This window comes from Gloeophyllum trabeum (assembly GCF_000344685.1).
Source record: "Gloeophyllum trabeum ATCC 11539 unplaced genomic scaffold GLOTRscaffold_00007, whole genome shotgun sequence".
Taxonomy (NCBI): domain Eukaryota; kingdom Fungi; phylum Basidiomycota; class Agaricomycetes; order Gloeophyllales; family Gloeophyllaceae; genus Gloeophyllum; species Gloeophyllum trabeum.
This window is the reverse complement of record NW_006920416.1, coordinates 1,307,543-1,325,705: the sequence shown is the minus strand read 5'-3', so window position 1 is coordinate 1,325,705 and position 18,163 is coordinate 1,307,543. Positions and strand designations below refer to the sequence as shown.

Genomic DNA, 18,163 nt, shown 5'->3' with positions numbered 1-18,163 from the left:
CAAGAGACGGCCGCGGGTTGTTGTGCCCATTGGATTACTTTGAGTTACAGATGATGCAAGTTACAGAACCTTTTATTCTACATGAGGACTTTAGAATAAAATGTGGCTTAATTCTCCCCCATAAGACCTGTGTAGGGAAGGCATCCCCACTGTTATCCAACGCTACGCTTCGCCTAACCTTGTGCTCCTCGCGTCGGGATTTACCAAATTCGGCTAGAGTCTCGAACACCGTAATGGCTGTCTGGCGTTCAGACAGCGAACATCTCCTTGATGTGACTCGTTTGCTCTCACTTCCCCCGCCTTCGTCGCCGCGCACAGTCTACGCCAACGTTTCTATTCTTATATATCTTGAAAGCGTGGGTGACGTTTCGTGATTGGAAAGGAACATCCATCAGTCTTGGTCGGTTCCATTGCTCTTGCTCCTGACTACAACGTCGACGAACTCATGCTTCATTCTACCCTTTCAAAATAGGTCGAGGAAACCATCTAACTGCTTTCTTGTCTCTGCCCGCTCTACATAGTTACGCTCGTTTATTCTGCTGCATTATATCAGAGGGATTGGGGGTTTACGGGTGAAGTCCGCTTTCACAGTATGTCTTCCCGTACATCATTGCTGGCACGCTGTGACGCGTCGTATATTACAGTATCTTGACTATTGATGTCATCCTCATCAACCTCTGCTCCCACTCAGACATCCTTCATCAGTCCGAATGACGTCGCGGACAAGCGCGTCGTCGCCCTCGGAATATCCTTAGGCGTTGTGGGGTTTCTAGTGATCGTTGGCATCGTCTTCTACGTCCTCAGACTGAGGAAGAGAACGGCTGCCGTTCCAGATGCGACGACCCTGACCGACCGCAACCACCAGAAATACCTGCGCCACACTGACGTTGACGCACGAGACCCGGCGCACCGTGTCGTACCTTTCGGTTCGCCGGGTGGGGAAACACCGCGATTCGTGCACAGTAAGCTCAGCTATCAACGAGTTCATCAGGCAGCTACTGAACGCATTTGCAGCCCCAGGTGCTAACATGCGTGTCGCGCAAAGGGGCCCGGACGGCGCTTGGGAGTTCTTCGATCCTGCGCGTCCCTTAACGCCATCCGGCTTCCGCGACCCAGACTCAATGCCTCCCAGCCCGTCTTCGACTGTGTTCACCCCTCGCGTCAAGGACAATGGTATGAAGCCCTGGCAGTTCACTAACAGAGATTTCGAAGACTGGGGAAGCGTCGGGGTCCCGCCACCAGCATATGGTATGGAGGAGGGTTACATTAGCAAAGCTGTTTGAGATCAGCATGCCTCGGCGTCATGCATCTAATGTGTACTTTTGTTTATTATGCTTCGATCTGCTCCATGTTACAATGATCTACGTTCTTAGGTTTTGCTTTTGTGGGTTTCTTGCGGGTTATTTGCCATTGATTATCGTATCTTCCCTAAGTTTTCATGCTGGGCATTCACCGCAACAGTCTACGTAGCATGGTCTATGCAACCCTTCGTGCATCTTGACACAATAACCTCTAGATCTTCCAAACCGTCGGTACCGGTAAGTATAGAACACCCAAGATATACATCCGTCGCGTGTATGTATTGCGTCAACGAACTTCCTCCGGCACATAGTTGTTGCCCCCAATGACGCTGATTCGAGAAGGATGTATCTAAGGACTAGATATGTAGATGGAGTTAAGCCAACTATACCATGTCATATATCCAGCCAACAGTGAAGGCACCGTCTGCAGAACCGGATTCGGGAGGTTTCGGTCCACAGAGACCCAAGGCCCAAGGACATGAAGAAACCTGGACCGGGAAAGTCAGCTCGGGCTCAAGTTGCCCAGCCGAAACGGTATTAGAAACGGAAGTGAGTGACTCTGACTAGCATCGTGGTTTTGTAGTTACTGAAATCACCTCATGTGTCAAGGCCGAAGTGAAACGGATTGAACATGGCAAAGAACCATGGTACGAACTAGCCATCTCATATGCAGGCAAACCCATCTCTCTGCGTTTGGCAGCGTCAGACAGGTAGGAAACGCTGGATACCTTATGCAGTTTTACGGCCTAAATACATCAACGATCGTCGTCAGGGTGTCTGACTTGAAGCAAGCGCTATACACTCTCACAGGAGTCCCCCCAAAGCGCCAAGTCATTGAAGGCTTCGTCGATGGCGAGTTACCGCCGGACTGGGTTCGCATGTAAGTGTTCTTATATCTTTTTTCACCGAGGGTCAACTCATAGGTGCTACTGTTGCAGGGACGAGCTCCTCCTAGTAGACGGCACTGCCCTGCTAACATTAAAAGAGGCGTTTTGGGCTCAGGGCGAAGAGCCTGACACGAAGGAGGTCGAGGACCCTCTGAAAGACGACGAAATCGTCGAGCTAAGCCCCGGCGGAGTCGAGGAAATAGTGAACCGGGCCCACGACGAAGGGAAAATACAAGAAATTACTAAAATGCATCAGATCGAATTGCTCAGTCCACTCCGGCGAGGCAAGAAGCTCCTGGTCCTCGACCTTGATCGCAGTAGGTCTCTTTCCAGTTTGAAGCCTATGAGCGTTATTCATCGGCATTTGCAGCCATCGTCGATATACTTGCTCTTCGGGAGGGCAAGTCGAGCATAGAAGAATGCATGAGACCTGGAATTCATGAATTCCTAAGCGCCGTATATCCAGATTACGATATTTGCATATGGTATGTATATTCCACGTACCATTCATAGTTGCAACTAATCGGCGCAGGTCGCAAACGAAGGGCGGCGAAGTCCTAGATGAGAAACTGGATACGCTGGGCCTAACGCAGCGAGATGACTATAAGGCGAGTCGCCCCTCAGAAAACCGCAGAAGAGTAAGCTTACAATGTACCCTGTTATGCTAGATATCCTTTGGTGCGTATCGATTCGAGTTTACTGTGGCAGTCATCAGCATTGGCACATTTATCATTTTTAACAGTGCTTGACCGCAAATTCATGTTTACCGCCATGCGCTACCGCAAGGGCGACTGGTCAACGAGCCTAGTGAAACCATTAAAAGTAATATGGAACCACTTCCCGCAATTGTGCGTGTTCTTGTAAGCTCTCACGTCTAATGTGGGCTGAAAGATACTGTAAGTTCCGCGAAGAACTCTATCCATATTGACGACGCTGTACGCCTCGGTGCACTCGTGCCGGTGACTACCAACACTGACCAGTTGCTGCAGCGGCAAGTCTTCAGCTTGAACCCACGTCAAGGACTCAGGGTGCCTGCCTTCCAGGAAGCTGGTTCGGAGACTGCAAAGCAAGATAATGTCCTGTATCGCCTAGCGAAGTATCTAATATTCCTGGTCGATATCGATGATTTCACCACTGTCGACCACGCGGTGAGTGCCATCTTGAACAAGTGCACCATGTTAGATTGAGGCATTCGTCCATTATTGTCTCATAGAACTGGGAACTGGTTGTTGACGAGCTTCCTTCCAATAATGAGCGTTAGCTTCCATGTTCTGGCGCTGCATGCCACCACTTTCACCCTGAAGACCTCGTAACTCGAGGAAGCGCCCAGTTTCCAGTAATGGGTCATACTACTATCAAGAAGAAGCACTCAGTCTACAACACACATCACGACCTCAGTCGTCTGTACAAATACAAAGCAATAACAAGCTGTTCAATGCTATGGCATCACAGTCTCAGCATCGTTGCCCACAGGTGCAACACTTGATTCCACTTACCGCTGCTTTACCATCATGGTAACACCTTGGCTCAGGAATCCCTTCAATATCGTAACTTCCAGTCCTTGGTATAGACCTCGAAGTCCATCTCGTTTGTATGCTGATGACCAGATATACGACGCCGACGACAGCGAGCTCGATGTGAGCCGTGAGGTCTGTAGCCGCGTCTTGGCCAAGATGAGAGGGTATAAGATCGTCACGGCTAGCAGAGACTCATCAATATGCGATGCAAACCGCAATACCGGCATACCCCTCGCATGACTTTCGACTTACCAATCGAGTTAGAGAAGGCCGCCCCAAAAAATGCTTGTGCGGGCTTTGGTGTCTGCCGGTCGGTCCCTCTTAGGAAAAGTCTCCGGTAGAATTGGTAGAGGAAAAAAGTGAGCGATGGGTTGAGGCTCAAAAGCACGACTGTCTCAAAACCTGGTAGCGCAGAAGATTTCAGCCACCGCACCTGCATCGCCGTGAGGAGAGCGCTGACCTCTCCAAAAGCCAGCGAGCCCACTCTCACTGTATATAGCCTTCACTACGTCGACTACTCTACCGCTGGTTATGTTGGGTTGTCCTATGGACTCCTTAGGCTCGGATTCTTCCTGATCCTCACTCTCTGTCTGCAGTCGAGCGGTTATCACGCCCAGTGGGGTAGAGATAGCTCTACTTAGTACGCCAGCCAGGAATCCCACCGCAAGCTCCTCGGGTACTGAAAGAATAATGATCTTCTTGGACAGTGCGCTAGAAGAGCTGGCGGTCGAGGAAAGGATGATGCCCGGCGCTTTCCGGCGTGAAAGTAGATTGCGTAGGAACAAGTAGGCATAGAAGTAGAAGAAGCTAATTCCGTACGTCAGGAATGAGATTGCAGATGATACACGTGTAATCTCTCACTTGGACAAGATTGTAGCACCGGTGTCTGTGCCTATCCCATCGTACAGTCTGTCTACACCATGCCTATGGAGGATATGTTGAAGCACCTGGAAGGCACCGCTCACGCCTGGGCACCATTCATTGACCAGACGCATGCAAGGCAGTAGCAAAACCACGTACCTTTGGCTGAAGGGGACGTCTGTACCCGCGTCGTCACAAGATCCAGTGGGTACGTGATTGCATTAGCTGTCGCGCTCCCAGCAGCGCCAGAGAATGCTTGCACGAGGGGAGGTAGTGTGCTTGTCATCCTTTGGAAAGGGTCGCGGTCTATCACTGTAAGAGTTCGAGCTTATAGCGAAACTGCGTCTCTCGAGGAAGTTAGGTGACATCATGGGCCCATTAAGGATTTCACGTGAGAACAGAGCTTATGCTTCGGTATACCGTCGCGTAGCAAGAGCATGGGAGAGAATTGCTTCGGATTCAGCAAACATTGAGGAGTATCGGAGATCAGAGGGGCGAGGAGGGGAGAGGACGGGAAAGCACGATGAATCACAAGGCGTCGATTGTTTGACTAGCCTTTGTGTTTCCCTGGGTCGTGAGAATAACATACCGTTCCTGTGAGTTTTCGGAAGGTCCCCGTGCCACATGTACAGGCTCCAGCCTGCTTTCTTGAAGACTCTTCTGCTCTAAGGTACTCTCGGACCCAGAGTGATATATAACGTTCTAGGTAAGTAACATCAGGAGTAGAAGATGTCTGAACCAAGTTCCCATCTAGCTGCGCTGTACCGGCAAAGAATAAATGTCGCTGTCCAAGATACCTTGGCTTTTAATTGCCCTGCTGAGCATCCATGCGGGACTGATCCGTCCTAACCCTCCACCTGCACCAGAAGAGCGATACTTGACGAATTATGTCACTAGGCGCGTGCACTTCGCTATTGGACCCTTCTTCATCAAAGTATGTACTGATCAGTCTGTTCCGGGTAAAGAATGATTGACAGCTTCAGGTATTATCTTCAGCAATTGTGCTGAGCGAGATAATTATCATCCTTGGTCTCGATCTCCCTCTGTCGGAATGGTTATATGCCACATATAACCAGACCAACCCCGAGACCATATCGTCCATCCGGCTAACGTCACTGTTCGTGGCGGGCTGCGTCCTCGCTGCGTCAGGCGCTGCCTTGCGACAATATTGTTACCGGACACTCGGGCGATTCTTCACATTTGAACTAAGCTTACGTCCGGGCCATTTCCTTGTAACGAAGGGACCCTACCGCTTTGTCCGTCACCCTAGCTACACGGGTCTCTTCATGCTGCTACTCGGTTTCCATCTGTGCCTGTTTACCCCGGGTTCCCTGGTCTACGAAAGCGGGATTCTGCACAGCCGACTTGGTAGTATAGTGAGTGCTGTCTGGCTGGTACTGACTGCGGGCATGTGCTCTGGAGCAGTCCTTCGAATGAGGAAGGAAGACCAATTGCTCCGGACGCATTTTGGTCAAGAATGGGATTCCTGGGCTCGCGATGTACCTTACAGATTAATGCCCCTCGTATTGTAGAGCATGGATTGAATTCCTCTCTTGATATACATCTAAAGGAGCAACGTGTCAATTATAGCTGCGAAAGGATTGCTGGAGGTAAAGCCACAAGAAGTCGCGATCGCGATTGTCCGTCATTTAGAACTCCGATTGCCACACCTTTCCACCGCTCTACCTCCAGGTCAACATCGGCGCACAGCTGAGCCATGACTCGTATCATTGATTTAGCGCATCCTTTAGAGGAGGGTATGCAAGTCTATCCTGGAGACCCAGTATTCTGCTGCCGGTCTGCCGCAAACATTCCGGAACATGGCTACAACGTCCGGAGTCTCTCTCTTGGGTCTCATACAGGCACTCACGTAGACGCGCCTTTTCACTTCTTTGCTGATGGGAAAACGATTGACCACTTCCCTCTCTCCACCTTTGTCGGGCCTGCACTAGTTGTCGATGTATCAAGCAAGAAATCCCGCGAAAAAATCGTCTGGGACGACCTTGCTCCGTACCAAACCGCCATGGGAGAGGGTGTCATCTTGCTGGTATGCACCGGATGGTCCGATTACTGGGGAAGACCCGAATACTTCGAACACCCATATCTCGCTCGCGACGCCGCTCAGAAGATCGTGGCTACTGGTGTGCGCATTGTTGGCATCGACGCCCTCAGTCCCGATGAGACCCATTTGGATGACTCTGAAGGCGACTGGGGTGCGCACGAGACCATCTTAGGCGCAGGCGGAATCATTGCAGAGAACCTGCGGAATCTCGGCTCCATCCTCGGGAAGACTGCTACAGTCAGTCTAGCGCCCTTGCACATCAGCGGGAGCGACGGTGCCCCGACGCGTGCATTCGCGATATGCGAGTGACGCAGGTACGCCTAGCGCTCGCCCTTATTGACGGCTTGGTTCAGAGAATTTATTTATGGATGATCCTGCATGTGAGTCTTCATTATCACCGATGTTAAGCCGAGCCAAATCTCACTCTGCTCAGTACATAGCCCCGGACATGCATTGCAGACGTTAATTGGATACATGAGGACGGCGACTTGTTCTACCCGCATGCCAATAGGGTCCTTCCCTTAAGCGGAAGGGGGCAAAGCGGTGTTACGGCCCGTCCTTCGCACTGTGGACGCGGTTTGCTGGATTTATTCCGACCCTTGACACACAAATACGTACTGATGCCTCCCGAGTACCAGCTCTCCGCGCTATAAATGTACCTGGATGTAATCAGGGGTTCGCACCTCCCATCGTCCACCCCTCCGCGCTGCGACTAGATTTCCATGATAGACCTTACCCACCCTCTTGATGCCACGGCACCGGTGTGTGCAGGCCACCCTAGTTTCGCTTGCCATCCGCTCCTCTTGTTAGAACGGGATGGCATAAACGTCTGCAGCCTTACGCTGGGATCTCATACAGGCACACACATAGATGCGCCTTACCACTTCGTCGAAAATGGTCTGCGGGTAGACCAGCTGGACCTATCCTCCCTGGTCGGGCCGGCTGTAATCATCGACGTACGAGGGAAGGAGCCACGCAGCAAGCTCGCGTGGCCCGACGTCGAACCCTACGCGCAAAGGTTGGGACCAGGCGTCATCGTTCTGCTCCATACCGGGTGGTCGAAATACTGGGGGCAACCCCAGTACAGAGATCATCCTTCGCTCGATGTCGACTGTGCACGGAAGATCATGGCTTCCGGCGTGCGAGTCGTCGGTGTTGATGCCTTGAGTCCTGATGAATTGCCTCTCGAAGGGGAGAAGGATTGCTTTGACGTGCATTATGTCATACTCGGTGCTGGCGGCGTTATCGCAGAGAACCTGAATAACTTGGATAACATCAACTTCGATGATGTGATGGTCAGCTTACTTCCGCTCAGGCTCACTGGCTGCGACGGGTCTCCGATTCGAGCGGTCGCCTGGCCTGCGAGTAGTCGTAAGTGATTTACATGGAGTTGAGTCGTCATCTTAAACCATTGTTCGCAGATGCGAGATTATGATCAGCCTTTGCTACCCTGTATCAACGGATGTACGTCATCATCTGCTGTATGCGCCGGACAACACTTGACTCGGGTACACCCCGCGCAGGTTTTCGCCACTCCGAGAGAAATTTACGGGCCTAGTCGTCCTGGAAACCTTCGATATACCTACGAAAACCTGTGTAACAGATACGCAGTGTGCATTCGGAGGTTACGACATGGTCCTGACGATACTCCCACGGGTTCGTAGAGTGGGTATACGGTGTCGTCTTTCCAGCCCACGTGGCACTGGTCTGCGGAGGAGGTGCTCACGAACCAAACAATCCAAAAGAGATAAGTCAAACATGTTACCGGTGGTAGTGGCTCTGGCACGGTGCGGCCTTCGTGCAAGGTTACGGAGGCAGTTCGAGTATTCACGCTGACATGGGCATCCGCGGCCAGTGGAGTTGAACCGTGATAGGGGCACGTTCCGACTCGAACGGAGGGCACGGATGGTCATGCTCGCACTGTGCAATAAGTCAGAAAACTGTTCCCAGCTAGTCTCAGGAGACTCTTCCGTTAATACTGTTCGGAGTGTATTGCCAATTAAGCATTGATGGTAATATGGAGAAGGCGCACCCTAAAATCATCTTCATCGAAAAGCATGGGCAGGTTTCCGTATGCTGACCCAGGAATACTTCCGGTCAACCTGTGTACTAACCTATACAGAATGATCTTTGAGGGGACTTGATGAAGGGAAACCTGAGGACGGCCATCCCTGCGGACTATCCGGTTTCGAATTCGAGTGGAGCCCAACCACACTACTAGGTGGTCCTGGTTTGTCGGGGAAGGTGCTGTAGATCATTTAAATGAGTGTTCCCCTAAAAATCATTCAATACTCAGTGAGTCACTCCAAACCTGAAGTCCACTCACAATGCACGTCCCTTTCATCGTCACCTGTATCGCCCTCTTTGTCTCCACTTTCAGCGCCACCGCGCTGGGACCTGTATGGGTTGAAAGATCTTCAGCGCGCTGTCCAACATCGCTGATGTATCTTAAAAACAGTGATATATCTGCCCTTGAAGCAAGGCAGTCATGCCCGTGCTCCGGGGGATGCAATCCAGGCATATGTTGCGCTCTGAAATGCGGTTGCGGACAACCCAATGACCGGACATGCGTTCCTAGAGCGCAGCACATAACGCAAAGGCCAATCTGGGGTCCTACCGCCTGAGCACAGGTGTATCATGAAAATGGGATGAGCATTGCGACACCCATAGCACAAGTTATGGCATTGCAGCGTTCAATAACGCTGCAATGTCATAAGTAAAACGTGGTCACTTGATAGAGCATACAAGGGAGCTGCAACTGCGATGCTGGAAGGACTCCCGTAGAAGCAGAGAAGATCATAAGTCTCGCAAGTACGAATATTAATTCGAACATGGACCGCGGTGCACGTCCCTTCTCTCGTCCCATTGCCGTATGACGCACACAAAGGGCTGGTAGACTGTTCGCCATTCAGTACCTCCCTTTGACTCAGATCAGACATTCGGCATATGGCGGCTGGCTATAGAGGCAGGATCCGCAATGACAAGGAATGACTCGTACTTACCAGTTGCGACGTAATATTGCCCAGAAACAAGTGCACGTGGGCACCTCACGCGTCGCTGAAGAACGCGAACTAATGTTGATCGCTGAGCTACATTGGGGCCGTATGATAACTGAGAGATAAAGCAAGAGCGTGGAGGTAAAAGCTGCTTAAAGCTCTGCTAACGTCATCCATCCTCTCCCCATCACGGTTAGTGCTTTCCCTTCTAAATGGCTGCAGCCTCAGCGACTTCCATAACTTCCAATCTATCCCTGTTCCGCTCCCTCCTCTCGGAGTGGTCGGCAAAGCAGCCCAAGGTGAAGGGCCTTGCCACTACTCCTGAGGAGATCAGTGCTAGTTTCGATCGGCGCTTGCAAGACAAGGCTAGCGGGATTCATGATACGGGGAAAGATGTTGTGGTCGCTTTCAGAACGAGGCCTCCGTTAGAAAACGAGGCAGCCGAGAAGTTCAAGGGAAACCAGGAAGAGGGGGACTTGAACGTTCCTGCGGAAGTCACATTTTGTGAAGGAATAACTCTTGCAAGTGCTGAGCCGGGAGTTTTCATTGCTCACGTCCCCAGCGTCAAGGTACGTAGGACAGCGAGGCGCGCTATAGAGTTACTTACGCTCCACGAATCGTCCTAGTGGAATGGACCTACGCTGCAACATAAAGCGTTTGATGCGGACCTGGCATTCGGACCTCATATAGACAACGAAGAGGTATACAAGCGGACAGTGGTCGCCAATGACGTGAGGGGGACTCTGAAATGGTGCATTGTTCACTCACGGAGATGCTTTCTAGCTTATACCACTGGCGCTTTCTGGAGGTATATCATGCATCCTCGCCTATGGCCAGACAGGATCTGGTAAGACGTTCACGATGGAAGGACTCGAGCACCGTATCGCTCGCGACTTGTTCCGTGTGGCGGAGGTCATGGGCAAGCGATTTGCGGAAGCCGAAGGCGCAGAAGACCAAGACATCTTCGAGTTCGGCGTGACCTTCCTAGAGCTGCTCGGTAAACACGCATCGGATCTGGTCGAACAGCCTGAGGGAGTGGACGCGAAGGGTGAGCCTATTCGGAAAGAAGTGCCCATTCAGGAAGACAAGGTACGATGACAATGTAACAAGGACAGTTATCCGTAATACCCTCAATTTCAGGCTGGCGACGTCCGTCCACGCCTCATATCTACCACAGTCAAGTCCTCCGCAGAACTGGAAGATTTGATCAACCGCTCGTTGGCCCATCGACGCACGAGCGCCACAGCTAGGAACGCAACAAGCAGTCGCAGTCACGCAGTCTTGACCATCCGAGTCAAGAACAAACTGCTCCCATATGCCGAGGAGGGCCAGCTGATACTCGTCGAGTACGTATTCGTACTGAATGGTATAAGGCGCGCGAATCACTGACCTCACATAGCCTGGCCGGGAGCGAGCGGTACGAGGATTCGAAAGCACACGACAAGCAGCGGATGGACGAGTCCCGAGAGAACAACAAGAGTCTGATGAACCTCAAGGAATGCGTGCGTGCCAAGGCGAAGATGGCCGCTGAGGAAGGCTTCGTCCACATACCCTGGCGGATGAACAAGCTGACCATGCTCCTAAAGGTAAGTGCTCCACATCTTGATAGCACCTGGGGCAGTGAAGATATCAATGACCTATCTACCCAGCCTATCTTCGACATCGAATCCCGTCAGCAGTCCAAGGCAATCATCATCGCCCACGTATCTCCACATATCCAGGACTCCGTGCACAGCGTGAATACGCTCTCTTACGCGTCTCCTTTCAAGACCGCTCCGCCCAAACCACGGGGCCCTGCGCCATACGATCCCCAGGACCCCCGCACGTGGAACCATGAACAGACAGTCTCCTGGCTTAAAGAGGAGTTCATCAAACGCGCTAAGCAACGGAAGCAGAGCGAGTGGAACATGCAAGCCAAGAAAGCCGCGAAGGAGGGGAAGAAACTGAAACCCCTTGACCCGAACTTACCTGTGAACACCATCATCGACGTAGATAAGCTCTGTCCGGGGGAGATGACCGCGATGAATTATGCGAAGATGTACGTGGCAGAGTTCGTTGAGCGGTGCTTGCAAGCGGCACGCAAGGAGGGGGACCCGCCGCTCAGCCAGTCCTACGCCACAGTCGTGAAGGGAATCTCTGCGGAAGTGGCCGGCCAGCTCTACTATTTAGTCCTGACTGCCAAGACGCGGAAACGCACCGCGATCATGAAGAGCAGGAAGACACTCGAAGTCAAGGATACGTACGGTGAGTCCGACCCAGATACGTTAGTTCTGGCTTTTGATGTACATTGAATAGGCGAGGCTCCCTTGTCGAAGTATAACGTGGGGAAATACACAGACGAAGAAATTCAGATGGCACAGCTAGCGTACCGGGAGAAGTGGAACCATGCGATGTGGGATGCAACGAAGAAAGCCCAGGAGCAAGGCGGCGATGTCGCGGAAGCTGTCGCCAAGATGGCGGACGTCCTGATGGAGGAGTGGAAGGCCAACGGAGGTCGTGTCGTCGAGAAGTTCTCGGACGAAGAGATACAAGAGGCGAAGGCGGAAATCGGCGCAAAGAAGTGGGACGAGACCATCGAGACGGAGCTACAGCGTGCCGAGAATTATCACGTTCAAGATACTGAGTGGGCGAGAAATACCGCCATTAAACGCATGGTTGACGCTTTCCGGGAGAGGAAGAAGACAATCCAACAGGGCAGCAGTACGAGAGACTCGCCTGCGTAGAAAGGAAGCGATGTGTGATATTAGATGGATCGCTTGTATGAGCGGATATGGATACAATGTACTGCTATGCTGAGACCCCTGATATCTGCTAAGATGTTGGTATAGGCCTATCCAATATCTCATGATCCACTCACCATACGCATGAAAGTCACGAGGACTTGCGCTCATAACTCGGTAATGCAGCCTGGACGGCAGCGGTGGCCAAATCAATTTCCTTCTGCTCCTCCTGGGTAGGCTGAAAAAGACCTTCAGCGACTCCACTGACGTGTTCAATACATCAATGGCATACCGGGGGCTTCTGATCGCCCAAAAGCGCTTTCTCCGCTTCCATCTTTTCCAAAAGCTTGCAAAAACCGTCAGCTTAAGTAATACGCACCATCATCGGGTTGCTCACCTCTGCGAATGGGAAAGTATGATTAGAACCAACCCCAAGTGTAAGCAACAACCTTGAACACGCACCTTGCCCTCTTCTTAGAGTGTCACGGTGCACCAGCCCAGCGGCGACAATCCCATACACGCTCAGTCCCACACATGATAGTACAATTCCGCGCTGTAGGACATCCCAGATTGAAAGGCCTGGGACCACCAACCGTGATCTCTGCAGCCTGGCCTGGGCACGGTAAAGACGGGCAGTGGAACGCATGTCCTCGACAAGGAGGTCGGTGGCTGAAATATGCGTCTGAAGTCACCTCGGCAATTACCGACATTGATCTTCGCGTCCGACGCCATTTTTCACTGAAATGCACAACAATACTTCCGCAATCAACACTCTAGCGACTGCAGGATACGTTGAACAGGTGGACATGTCATAACTGGTGCTAATAGTACAAAAACATGAACAAGAATCGGTAGCTAATTATGCAACGACGGGCAATTACTCATTAATCGTCGTAGACAACGCAACAGCCGGTGCTCTATGCCGTAGCGTTGTTGAAGATAAGGATGTTGACCGTCTTAGGAGGCAGGTCGGCCAGGACGTCCTTGCTCGCAAGGGCAATCAAGGCCTTCTTGAGCTGGGTGGGCGAGAGGGTCTTGGGGCCGTCAGGGATTGGAGCAACCGCGCTGATCAGCTCCGGCGAGGGCATGAACTCAGCGACCCAGCTGGGGAGGACCGAGTGAGCGAGCCTGTACACGGACGAGAGGCCGGTGGAGCTGCGCTGGCTCTGGAGAGCAGAGGGAAGGAAGTCATCGTCAGCGATGGACGGGTTGAAGGTCTCAGACGGGTAGAGGGACAGCAAGTAGGCGAGCATGCCGGCAGTGTGGGGGGATGCCATGGAAGTACCGGACATGGTAGTAATCGACTCGTTGCTGCCGATGTAAGTAGACACGATGTTCAAGCCTAATCATGCCGTCAGAGGCATATTCACAGGTTCTCGAAAATCACAACGTACCAGGAGCGAAAACATCGACGCATTCACCGTGATTGGAGAAGTAAGCCCTCTCGTCAGCAAGGGTGGAGGCACCGACGGTGACGGCCTTCTCAGCAGCAGCAGGGGAGTACTGGCAAGCATCACGGTTGTCGTTACCTAGTCAAGGGGACGTCAGCATCAGGTGCATGGTCAAGCCCAAATAAATACGTACCAGCAGCGACAGCGAAGTGCATGCCATTGTCGACGGCGCGGTTGACAGCATCGTCCAGAGCACGAGACTTGCCACCGCCGAGACTCATGTTGGCAACGGAACCCTTGTGGCTGGTCTTGCCAGTAGCCTTGAATTCTGCCAACGCAGCATCCGCCTTGTTCTTGGCCTCGGTGGCTGCCCACACAACACCCGCAACGACATCGGACATGGAACCGCTGCCGTTAGAGCCCAAAACCTTCACTGCAATAACATGCGCAGCCTTGGCAACGCCATACTTGCGAGATGCGATCGTGCCAGCGCAGTGGGTGCCGTGACCGTTGTTGTCCTCGTCGTAGTCGTTCTGAGGAACGGTCTTGCCCCACTTGGCACGACCTTCGAACTCGACGTGGTTGACGTTGATGCCGGTGTCAATGATGTACACATCGACGCCCTCGCCGCCCTGGGGGTCATACTCGTACTTGCGGAAGGTCGCCAAGTTAAGCTTGTTGCGGTGACTGACGCGAGCCAACCCCTGCAATGACGCGTCAGCGCCATTTCCCACGGTAATGACTGCGGCGGTAACCTACCCAAGGCGCCGCCTTCTGCGTCTTCAGCGACTCGGTGGCAACCTCCATCGTCTTCACCACCTGATCCTTCTCAACGTAGTCCACCTCAGGCATCGACCGGATGGCGTCAAGCGTCGCCTCGGTGAAGCGACCCGCGTACCCCTTGATGTGCCCGTCATAGACGTGACGGAGACCCGCCTCCTCACCGTCCAGAGGGTCCGCCTCGTGCACGCTCTGCAGGAAGTTGAGGTGATTCTGCATGAGCTCGGGGTGCACATCGCTCCTTAGCATCACAATGTACGAGTTGTTGACGGTCCCGTGCGGGTGGAACGCCTCAACGAACGGCGCGGGAACGAGGGGCGAGCGCCCGCGAGGCGCATAATGAGGAGAGGTAGACAGCGGCGTAGCAAGCCCCGACGCCGCCAGGGATACTGCCAGTAAGGACAGACTCAGTATTGAAGGAGACATGGTGGGTTGAAGGTGGTGGTAGCGGTGAAACGGAACAGCGTTCAGCTTGGGGTCATGATAACGCGGCCCGTGTTTGCATGTATTTGTATTGTGGCGGGTCAGGGTACAGCACCCCACCAGAGGCTGACCGTCCTGTGATAGGCACATACAAACCCCGATACGTGCCCTGCGTCCGTCGCAGCTGCCCCGAAACGTTGCGCTTAAAGATACCACTGCGCTGCCTTACGTCTGAGTCCCAGCAATGCGATTACAGCACACTGTCCATAGCTTTATACAGGCAGTAAACTATCATGAGAGGTCGTACGAGTAGCGAGCTCTAAGCAACGTAATGCCTTCTCCCTATTCGAGCAATAGCCGCTCCCACATTGTCTTGGAATGCATCGCCCCCTAACAGCTTGAGGATACCCGCCCGCTCGAAGGCCTCGTGAGGACCCCTTTTCAAATGCGTGATAAACAGCTCGACGTCGCGGCTCTAAACTGCGTGTCATCACCTGTGCCCGGATCATAAGAAAGGATCGTCCGTACCTTGTATGTCTCAAGCAACTCATAGAATATTTGTGCAGCGCTGCAAGTTGAGTCAATGCCATCCAGGGACTGGGAGTATTTATATCACGCACGATGCATCAACGGAGTCGACATCAGCCATGTGGAAGATAAGGACAGCTGCCTCTTCCCGTCGAGGTTCCTCCGAGGGATGACTTGGGTCAACGCCGTACAGCTCCAACCTGCGCAAACGCTCTATGCAACCACTCTCACGTCAACTGGTAACGCAAATGCACCAATCAAATCCACAATACCTTTTAGCTGCGCAGTATTCGCTTCACACGACCGTCAGCTCCCGCACGATACGATACCAGTTCGGTGGTCACTCACCAAAGTCGAGATTCTCCCGAATCCTAACAATGAGAACCCCCGGGACTTCTTCCCTGGCCTCCGGGTTCTCGCTTATCGGCTTCCACTGCTCCGTACCAGGTATTCTGCCCTATATGGAGTCACGAGAAGTCAGCACGCCGGATCAGTCCAGAGTCGCGCCACCTCAATCTGAGCTTACCAAAATAGTCATCTTTGGCTTGGAGGACCGGTGGACGACCAGGAGGAGCGAGATAATCAGGCTGACCGTGATACCGATTTCGATGTTCCAGATGATGGTGAAGGCGAAGGTGAGGAACATGAGCCCGAGGTCTATCCACGAGCGCATCTTCCAATAATAGCGGACATCGTGAGGGGTCTCAGCCAGTAGACTGAATACTACCATCGCAATACTGTAATGGTGTGAGTCCAAGGTTGGAGAATCACAGCAATTGGTACATACATTGCTGCGAGAACGCATGTAGGAAGGTGATAGAGCAGCGGCAAAAGGAAGAAGGTCGCGAGCAGGACGATGGTCGAGCATATGAGTGAGGCCATCTGCGTCCGACATCCGACGTCTCCATTGATGCGTGACCTAAGGACGAGGCATTAGACCTGTAAAAAGGGTCCATCGGGGAATGTTGACCTCACTATACCTTGTGATGGAACCGAAAGCAGGAAGTGTACCCGGAACGAATGAGCCCATGAGATTGCCCGCTCCGAGTGCGACAAGCTCTCGATTAGGACTGATTGAATACCCAAACTTTCCCGCATTCTGCTTCGCAGCAACTATACTATCAAGATAGCCGATGACAGAGCATAGTCTACCAACGTCCATTAATATTACGGATCAGGATACGTGCCTGTAAGGACTTACACCGCCGTCGAGGTCGTGGACCGCAAATACGAGAGGTTCCTATGTCGGAACGGTAATCTGAAAAAGTGCTTTCCTGTATTCGTGTTGACTGAACCAAGGATATCAACACCGTCGTCGTCCCAGTCGAACTGCTGCGACACAACTGCGTACGTTTCCCGATTAGAGCGAATGGCGAATGTCAATAAATGAACATCCATACTAGTCGAGACCACCACTACAATGAGAACTTCGGGTATCCGATAAATCCACCAATACTTCTTAAATCCCGTCTTCACCGTCCGGAGCACAACCAACGTCGCCAGGGCGCCGAAGCTGATAAACGTAGTGAGCTCGTGGCTCTGGGGTATATGTTCTATGAGGAAGAACAGTTTCTCCATGGTAGTGTGTGGGTTGGCGAGATGCTCGGCGTGAACCAGCCCCAGCATCGGTATAAGCTGCTCACTGAAGCAGACATGAGTACACAGTCGTAAGACTAATAAATGGACTAACATCATAATAACTACGGCCACAGCCGTGATGAACCCCCGCAGTAAGGCTCGGCTCAGGACCACGTCGATGAAGCCAAGCCGGAAGAATCCCAGGAGGAAGGATATCAACCCGACCTGGAACGTTATAATGGTACTGACAGCTATACCGACTGCATCCGGGTCTACAGGGTGAGTATGGGGGTCTTTGTGCAGGATATCTGAGACAGCTTGGCCGACGAGCAGACTCAGAGCCGCTTCGGGAGCGACGTTGAGTTGCCGAGAGGTCCCCAGCAGAGCATATATAATTCCGGGTATTGAGGCTGAGAACTGATTGCATTCAGTAATCATATATTAGTGAAGGATAGCGTCCTTACCAGACCAGCGACTGGACTGAGCTTTGCAAGGGAGGTCGCATAACTAACGGACTGGGGGATTAACATGCAGGCTACCGTCACACCAGCAAGAAAATCTCCTCCAAGTCTCCACATATCCTCAGTTCATATGATATACGACAAACCCACGAAATACGTACAATGACCAGGAGTAATTTGGGATCCAGGCGGTTGACGGTATGTAATACCGTACCTTTGCCCATCGGGACCTCTGTGCCCGTTTCGGAGGTTTGAAGTACTCTTTAAGCCAACGCAAACGTCACGAGTCAGCTACATTGACACTTCAAGCGGGACATGAACAGCATAATAAATTGGGACACGCACCAGAACTGGCCTCAGACTGTGCTCCACTGTAGTACGGGCCCCTCTCCTGTACGGGCGAACTTTCCGGTAACAAGGGCGACGCCTCTCCGACCTCTCTAGCCATAGAACGACTAACGGTGTCGATGCCTGCTACGGACAATGTGGAAGGGGCTCTGGAGAAGAACGGTGTCTGCGGAGTGCTGCCCGCAGTCGGGGTAACTGGCGTTTTGCTGCCGCCTTCGTCATGCCGGTTCATTTGGGAATCGTTATGCCTGGCCTGGATATCTTCAAGGGGGGGTCATTAGGAGCGACCGCAGGAGCGGTCCGCGCGATA

The 18,163-nt window shown here is 52.5% G+C and overlaps 10 protein-coding genes across 10 annotated transcripts; 6 read left to right on the top strand and 4 right to left on the bottom strand.

Annotated features, from left to right (window-relative positions):
• Positions 1-244: 244 nt before the first annotated feature.
• Positions 245-1,507, top strand: GLOTRDRAFT_111209 (uncharacterized protein). The gene is made up of 4 exons (XM_007868283.1): positions 245-400; positions 473-590; positions 645-962; positions 1,015-1,507. Exons 3-4 carry the CDS (start codon positions 659-661, stop codon positions 1,281-1,283), a joined length of 573 nt encoding a protein of 190 aa, XP_007866474.1. The 5' UTR covers positions 245-400; positions 473-590; positions 645-658; the 3' UTR covers positions 1,284-1,507.
• Positions 1,508-1,664: 157 nt separating this feature from the next.
• On the top strand, positions 1,665-3,449 carry GLOTRDRAFT_138912 (HAD-like protein; the record flags this gene model as incomplete). Its single annotated transcript, XM_007868282.1, has 11 exons — positions 1,665-1,850; positions 1,911-2,011; positions 2,074-2,181; positions 2,240-2,505; positions 2,559-2,673; positions 2,721-2,796; positions 2,857-2,866; positions 2,931-3,036; positions 3,090-3,123; positions 3,178-3,336; positions 3,402-3,449. The coding sequence occupies exons 1-11, from the start codon at positions 1,692-1,694 to the stop codon at positions 3,447-3,449; spliced, it is 1,182 nt and encodes a 393-aa protein (XP_007866473.1). The 5' UTR covers positions 1,665-1,691.
• Positions 3,450-3,574: 125 nt separating this feature from the next.
• On the bottom strand, positions 3,575-4,852 carry GLOTRDRAFT_138911 (mitochondrial carrier; the record flags this gene model as incomplete). Its single annotated transcript, XM_007868281.1, has 6 exons — positions 3,575-3,626; positions 3,685-3,886; positions 3,958-4,107; positions 4,166-4,512; positions 4,567-4,672; positions 4,726-4,852. 6 exons carry the CDS (start codon positions 4,850-4,852, stop codon positions 3,575-3,577), a joined length of 984 nt encoding a protein of 327 aa, XP_007866472.1.
• Positions 4,853-5,344: 492 nt separating this feature from the next.
• Positions 5,345-6,098, top strand: GLOTRDRAFT_41999 (uncharacterized protein; the record flags this gene model as incomplete). The annotated part of the gene is made up of 2 exons (XM_007867918.1): positions 5,345-5,500; positions 5,544-6,098. The coding sequence occupies 2 exons, from the start codon at positions 5,345-5,347 to the stop codon at positions 6,096-6,098; spliced, it is 711 nt and encodes a 236-aa protein (XP_007866109.1).
• A 185-nt stretch (positions 6,099-6,283) lies between these two features.
• GLOTRDRAFT_76703 (putative cyclase) lies at positions 6,284-6,937 on the top strand (the record flags this gene model as incomplete). The annotated part of the gene is made up of 1 exon (XM_007868280.1): positions 6,284-6,937. The coding sequence occupies one exon, from the start codon at positions 6,284-6,286 to the stop codon at positions 6,935-6,937; it is 654 nt and encodes a 217-aa protein (XP_007866471.1).
• A 413-nt stretch (positions 6,938-7,350) lies between these two features.
• GLOTRDRAFT_41759 (cyclase family protein) lies at positions 7,351-8,007 on the top strand (the record flags this gene model as incomplete). Its single annotated transcript, XM_007867899.1, has 2 exons — positions 7,351-7,525; positions 7,592-8,007. 2 exons carry the CDS (start codon positions 7,351-7,353, stop codon positions 8,005-8,007), a joined length of 591 nt encoding a protein of 196 aa, XP_007866090.1.
• Positions 8,008-9,764: 1,757 nt separating this feature from the next.
• GLOTRDRAFT_76700 (P-loop containing nucleoside triphosphate hydrolase protein) lies at positions 9,765-12,347 on the top strand (the record flags this gene model as incomplete). Its single annotated transcript, XM_007868279.1, has 7 exons — positions 9,765-10,193; positions 10,251-10,355; positions 10,408-10,713; positions 10,765-10,970; positions 11,024-11,210; positions 11,274-11,868; positions 11,962-12,347. Exons 1-7 carry the CDS (start codon positions 9,837-9,839, stop codon positions 12,345-12,347), a joined length of 2,142 nt encoding a protein of 713 aa, XP_007866470.1. The 5' UTR covers positions 9,765-9,836.
• A 148-nt stretch (positions 12,348-12,495) lies between these two features.
• On the bottom strand, positions 12,496-13,076 carry GLOTRDRAFT_129609 (uncharacterized protein; the record flags this gene model as incomplete). Its single annotated transcript, XM_007868278.1, has 5 exons — positions 12,496-12,582; positions 12,637-12,690; positions 12,724-12,743; positions 12,807-13,013; positions 13,049-13,076. 5 exons carry the CDS (start codon positions 13,074-13,076, stop codon positions 12,496-12,498), a joined length of 396 nt encoding a protein of 131 aa, XP_007866469.1.
• Positions 13,077-13,261: 185 nt separating this feature from the next.
• On the bottom strand, positions 13,262-14,941 carry GLOTRDRAFT_93802 (uncharacterized protein; the record flags this gene model as incomplete). Its single annotated transcript, XM_007868277.1, has 4 exons — positions 13,262-13,686; positions 13,739-13,873; positions 13,929-14,439; positions 14,495-14,941. The coding sequence occupies 4 exons, from the start codon at positions 14,939-14,941 to the stop codon at positions 13,262-13,264; spliced, it is 1,518 nt and encodes a 505-aa protein (XP_007866468.1).
• A 309-nt stretch (positions 14,942-15,250) lies between these two features.
• GLOTRDRAFT_61276 (sulfate permease) lies at positions 15,251-18,126 on the bottom strand. The gene is made up of 14 exons (XM_007868276.1): positions 17,851-18,126; positions 17,667-17,766; positions 17,509-17,614; positions 17,157-17,461; positions 16,867-17,108; positions 16,668-16,809; positions 16,447-16,614; positions 16,254-16,385; positions 15,993-16,203; positions 15,815-15,923; positions 15,739-15,759; positions 15,559-15,679; positions 15,467-15,506; positions 15,251-15,413 (listed from the first exon to the last, which is right to left on the bottom strand). The coding sequence occupies exons 1-14, from the start codon at positions 18,083-18,085 to the stop codon at positions 15,258-15,260; spliced, it is 2,088 nt and encodes a 695-aa protein (XP_007866467.1). The 5' UTR covers positions 18,086-18,126; the 3' UTR covers positions 15,251-15,257.
• Positions 18,127-18,163: the final 37 nt, after the last annotated feature.